At 33.9% G+C, this 6,297-nt stretch overlaps 1 protein-coding gene across 2 annotated transcripts; it reads left to right on the top strand.

Moving 5' to 3' along the window:
* The first annotated feature begins 692 nt into the window (after positions 1-692).
* LOC145011248 (DNA ligase (DUF1666)) lies at positions 693-5,042 on the top strand. 2 transcript variants are annotated; one of them, XM_078969927.1, is made up of 6 exons: positions 693-1,103; positions 1,320-1,825; positions 1,954-2,289; positions 2,973-3,347; positions 3,912-4,157; positions 4,268-4,444. In XM_078969927.1, the coding sequence occupies exons 1-6, from the start codon at positions 961-963 to the stop codon at positions 4,303-4,305; spliced, it is 1,644 nt and encodes a 547-aa protein (XP_078826053.1). In that variant the 5' UTR covers positions 693-960; the 3' UTR covers positions 4,306-4,444. The 2 variants fall into 2 exon arrangements, with proteins under 2 accessions (XP_078826053.1, XP_078826052.1); XM_078969926.1 differs by having other exon boundaries at positions 713-1,103; positions 3,912-4,129; positions 4,268-5,042.
* Positions 5,043-6,297: the final 1,255 nt, after the last annotated feature.

Consider the following 6,297-nt stretch of genomic DNA (forward strand, 5'->3'; position numbering starts at 1 on the left):
GACTAGATTATGAATGTACACATCACACTGCCTAGCTCTTTCCCTCGAATGATAGAGAATATCCCTTTCACCCCTTTTGGTAATTAGATACATTAGTGAAAGAAAAATAAGAAAGCAAAAAAAACTGGTCATGCATGGATAATAGATGGCATATATATATATATATATATATATATATATATATATATATATATATATATATATATATATATATATATATATATATATATATATATATATATATATATATATATATATATATGCAATGAGGGATATTGGGCGAATGGATAAAGATGGCGATGATGATTGCCAATTGAGGATAAATAACGACGGGTGGATTATTAACCACTTAAATCCCCAAATGGATTATTAAATAATGACAATAAGTTAACATTCAGCTGGCTTCGGCGTGATATATGGTTGATATGGATGTTGAGTAAATACTGAATCGTATGGTTTTACTATGTCATTATACTATTGTAATACAATAGAATAATCAATTAATATATTAGAACATATATTGAATCTTATGATTTGCTTAATTGATCAGATTTATTGAATTATAAAAAATAAAAAAGTGATGGCATTAAAAAACTGTTGTATTTAATATTACGTGTAGTGGCGCGGGAACCCAAGGATAAAGATGATACCGGAGGAGGTTTGCTTTTTTTCTTTTATCTTTATATTTTGAAGATTAATGTTTATAGTAGAACTGTATAGAAGCGGAATTAGGATGGTGAATCAAAAGTTAAAGCTGGGGAAAGATGCATATTGGAATAAAAAGTTGGCGACATGATACACGCAAAGGATAAAGTGGAAGCACACCAACTTTGTTTTTAGGTGAAAAGGAGTTCAATAAACACCAACTTTGCTTTTTGATGTATTAGACAGAGAGAGACTCCTTTACTAGTGAGGTGATCTTTGTAGAAGAAAGACTCTTTCTTCGTTCCTTCAACAAAGATGCAATGTTCAAAAGAAACCATTGTTCGTTTGTTCTACAATGCCTCCAGTTCTTTTCAGCTTCTTTTCCTCTTCTTCTACCTCACCTCCATTTTCCTTTCTAAGTTCTTGTTCTTCATTTCTTCAATCCCGTTCCTCCCAAGGTAATACTAATAATCTTTTCTTCTTTAATCGAAACTCTAAACCATGCATGCATTCGGTTTTAGTAGTTTAGTTTAAACACAACTCAAAGTGTATTGAATTTGCACATATGAAGTCTTTGATGTTGATTTCATTCATGCTTTACTAACTTACAAATAGATAATGCTTTTGGGTTCTTTAAAAACACATGAATGATGTTTGTGTTTATCTCTATGCAGAAACGATGAAGAATATGAATATGAGACAATTTCGGAGGAAGATGTAAGCGATGAGGATTACTACAACGAGACTCCGGAGAAACGCCATCTGGTTGCAGATATAACCGGAGATGGCGAAGAGCTCTCGTTTTTTAAAACTAGTCCAACAAGTTCATGTCAAAACTCCGTCGTTTTTGACGAAGATGTCGTAAGCGAGCCTTTAGAAAACGAAACAGATGATGAGGAAAGAAGCGTTGGTATCAGTGATGACTTGTCTTTCTATAGCCTACCGGAAGCTGAATCCGAAGAACACAGCAGTCAAGAGGAGGAAGAGGAGGTGGTGGAGATGATATCATCGGCTGTTGATTCGAAATCGACATCTAAATCTTTTAGATACGATGCGAATACTCCAGCAATAACAACACGTGCGAAGTCTGCTTGTACTTCTTTCAGATATGTTGGAGACGAACCATCTTTGCGTGTCACAAAGAAAATTGCTTTTGTGCTTGATGACGACAAATTTGAAGGTACTGTGATACTGTCTTTGTGTATGTTTAGGTCAAGGAATTGAATATGCATCGATCGTTATAGATTCCCATAAGAACTTGATGCGAATATTCAAAAATAGTTAATTGTTCGTATTTTATTAATGCAGAAAAGTATCGTGAAAAAGGAAAGAATTGGGAATCAAATATAACCCAAGTCGACAAGCTTTTGAATATAGCACCGTTGAACTCGGTTACTAAGAAACTTGAACTTGAAGAAAAGGATCAAGAAGAAATCTTTGGTGACACGAACACCATCGGATCGACTTCCAAGAGTTCATCTGAATGGCGGAGCTCCATTAATTGTAGAGATCCGGGTTATGATCCGTTTTCGTCTTCATCAAGAAGAAGTTGCCCTAAATGGGAGTCTTACACTGTTTTCCAAAAGTATGATGAAGAAATGTTGTTTTTAGATAGAATTAGCGCACAAAAACTTCAAGAAACAGGTAACTTAGTTTCCTTCCTCACTAAGTAAAGTTAGACTTCCTTCTTTTTTAAAGGGTACATTCATATCCGTTCTTCAATAATTCCTTTTGTTCCTATTTGGTTTTTCTAGATTTTTTTAGAGAAAACTAATGTACTTGCTTTTTTATTAATTTTTTTTTACCAATATGTCGGTTTAATGGAATGTATTTTAAAAATTAAAAACATTTAGCATTATTTTTCTATAATTAGTTAATGTAATTATACAATAGTTCAAAACAACATATTTGAAAAATTAAAAAGTTTCACTATTACTTTTCTATTGCAACATTTTTTGAATAATAATTAAAAAGAATTCATTGAAAAGTTCATATTAATTTCTAGGAAACTTGTCAACATAAAATTTCACTACGATTTTATTTAAAATCCATTAAACGTTAATCCTGAAACCATACTCTTATATAAGAGTGTCATATTTTACTAATCAATGTCACCATAATTCCTATATTAGGCGTTTTAAGGTTCTATTGGAAAATAGAAAGTTTCGAATTTTGTGATTTATTCTGGATATTCAATAATTTGATTTTTAATAATGAGTTCAATTTTTTATTTGCCATTTTATGTATTATTCTATTATTTGTTGGTGTGATTGCGAAATCTGCCTTCATGTAGTATTTTCACTAATGAAATGATGGCTTTATTTCAGAGTCGTTTAGATCATCAGCAACATGCCATTCATCATTATCAGATAAAATCATTCACAAATTAGCATCAAGAAATAAGAAAACATCATATATTTATCAGAATTCGTATCACGAATTAGAAGCAGCATATGTAGCACAAATTTGCTTGACATGGGAAGCTCTTAATTGGAACTACAACTACTTCCACCAACTAAGAGCATCACGTAGTGACTCCGACCCTGGATGTCCTGCTTATATTGCGCAACAATTTCAACAATTCCAAGTGCTTTTACAACGTTACATTGAGAACGAGCCTTATGAGAATGGCAGGAGACCTGTTGTTTATGCCAGAATGAGAAGTTTAGCTCCTAAGTTGCTTCAAGTCCCAGAATACCGTGGTACACTTCATTTCATTATGTACTTCTATATAATTAATTTTAGAGTAAATTACACGGAAGGTCCCTATGGTTTAGGGTAATTTGCGTGTTTTGTCCCTATCTTATTTTTTTAACTTGGAAAGTTCCTACTGTTTGTTTTTGTTACCCGCTTGGTCCTTGTCTTATCTAAATATACTATTTTTCCCTTGATATTTTAATTTATTTAAGTAAACACACCCCCAACCCCACCTCACTCACATTACTTTACCTACCCCACTATTTTTTTCTTATTTAAATAATAGTCGTTTTAGGTAAGAAGGGGACCAAGTGTGTAACAAAAACAAACTGTAGGGACCAAGCACGTAACAAAAACAAACCGTAGAGACCTTCCGAGGTAAAAAAATAAGTTAGAGACCAAACGTGCAAATTACCCCAAATATACTCTTAATTTTAACTCATATGTTTTAATTAACTTATCGTTACATAACCCATTATGTTACATATGACAAGAATTTAAAGTAATTAGAAACGTTAACCCAAATATAATTACTTTAAAATAGAATTAAATATTCAAGGTTTTTGTAGATTCTGATGAGGAGAAGAAAGACGAATATTTGGGTTCAAGAATTTCGTCGGATTCATTCCTTGTAATCATGGAAGAAGCAATCAAGACATTCATGAGTTTTCTCAAGGCTGACAAGGAGAATCGCTTTCAGATCTTTGCACGTCTCTTTAGTATAAAAAACCCAAGAACTACAGTGGATCCTACAGTTCTCTTATTGCTCAAGAAAGTAAACCATAAGGTCAATGATCTCTCTATTTTTCCGAAAAGTATGCATTTTAAAGGGGTTCATGTGAACTTATAAAATAGTTTCTTGAGTAATAATGAGTTGCACGATAATTTTCACATTTTTCTTTCTATATAAATTTGAAATTTGCAGAAGAAGCTGAAGTTGATAGATTTAAGGCGCTCGCGTAAGTGCTTAAGGAAAAGGAGGACAAAACAAGAGAATGCGATGGAGGTGTTGATGGCTCTAATAGACTTAAAAGTGGTGTCAAGAGTTTTGAGAACTACAGATCTAAGTGAAGAACAGATGCATTGGTGTGAAGACAAGATGACCAAAGTGAAAGTTTGTGATGGAAAACTACAAAGAGATTCTTCACCACTTTTCTTTCCTGCACATTAGATGATGCATACCCCACCATACATGTGCTTATTGCTTTCATGACTAGATTATGAATGTACACATCACACTGCCTAGCTCTTTTCCTCGAATGATAGAGAATATCCCTTTCACCCCTTTTGGTAATTAATTAGATTAGTGAAAGAAAAAGAAGAAAGAGAAAAAAAAGTTGCTCATGCATGGATAAGAGAAGGCATATATTGGATATTTGGTGAATGGATAAAGATCGACGATGATGATTGCCAATAGAGGATTAACCAATTGTTTATCATGTCATCTTGTTGTCATTGTTCAACAAATTAACCACTCAGATCTGCTGATGGATTATTAAAGCCGGGGAAAGATGCATATTGGAATAAAAAGTTGGCGCGCAAAGGATAAAGTTGAAGCACACCACTTTGTTTTTAGATGAAAAGGGCTTCAATAAACAAATCAAATCAAGAGTCAATAGTTACCAACAAATTTAATTAGTTTTAGTATTTTATACTTATAGAATTAGAAAAGTTAATAAATCTCTCTCTCTCTCTCTCTCTCTCTCTCTCTCTCTCTCTCTCTCTCTCTCTCTCTCTCTCTCTCTCTCTCTCTCTCTCTCTCTCTCTCTCTCTCTCTCTCTCATTTAAATGCCCATAAGATAAAGAAAAAAAACCATGAGCATTTTTTGGAGCCCGAACCGAGAAAACTAGCTAAACTTAGGGACTAAAAATTTAACTTAGGTCCCATTTGATAGTTTGATAGTTGTTAACTAAGAAATTGCTGATAGGAAAATGTCTCACTACAAGAATTCACGTTTATACCGACGACAAGTCGTCGGGACAACCTATACCGACGAATTTTCGTCTCTATAAAGTCGTCGGCATAATTCCGTCGGTAAAAGTGGAAAAGGTCATCGGGAACATTGTCGTCGGTATAGATGCAAAAATGTAGACGACATGTTGTCTGGAAATGGTCATCGAAATTGATTTTCAAGGAAAAAAAGTTTTATTATATACCAATTCCGACAACATGTTGTCGGGATAGGCCACCGGAAAAACACTGAAAATTTGAAGCCCGATGTCTATGGTGGTTTACTCATCGGAAAATTGCACCAAATGAAAAAACGAAACAAAAAAATCAAACACTCAAAATGACAACTAAATTCAGAAAAATATTGTGTTTACCTGTTAGCCTTTTGTGGTGGCCAGAGACGAGTGTTTGGGTTGTCGGAGACCGGTGGCCAGATATCTACAAATTGAAACACAACAAACTCAACTATGTGACTAAAATCCGTGAAATCTACAAATGTATAACGATGGGAAGCAAAATACCAGTGAATGGAAGTTAAATCGCTTTGTAGAAGGGGTCTCCAGAGACTGTGGTGGCCAGATTTTTCTAGAAATTGAAACATAAAAAAACTCAAAATCGTATCCAAAATTTGTGAAATTAACAAACGTAAATAGGAGGAAAGAAAATACCGATGAAATCGGACGGAGGGATGGTCGGACGACATCAATCGTTATTGAGAAATCGAGAGAAAAAGGTGGGGTGCGACGCTGCAAATGAACTCGAAGACTGATAATTCATTTAGGTGAAACCCTATGTGATAATTCGTTTAAGTATATGCATATAGGTGTATATACTTTGGAAATCATATTTATGATAACCTCTTGAAAGTAAACACGCTTTAGCAAAGCAAGAATAGTTAAACAGTTGGAACGGAAATCATGGACCTAAAACATTGTTTATTAGTATTGAGACTTAGTGCCCCACCTACCCTAGAACACCTAAATCCGAAATCCCAAGATCTAAAA

Source organism: Lactuca saligna, chromosome 8 (assembly GCF_052625555.1).
Source record: "Lactuca saligna cultivar CGN05327 chromosome 8, ASM5262555v1, whole genome shotgun sequence".
NCBI classification, from domain to species: Eukaryota; Viridiplantae; Streptophyta; class Magnoliopsida; order Asterales; family Asteraceae; genus Lactuca; species Lactuca saligna.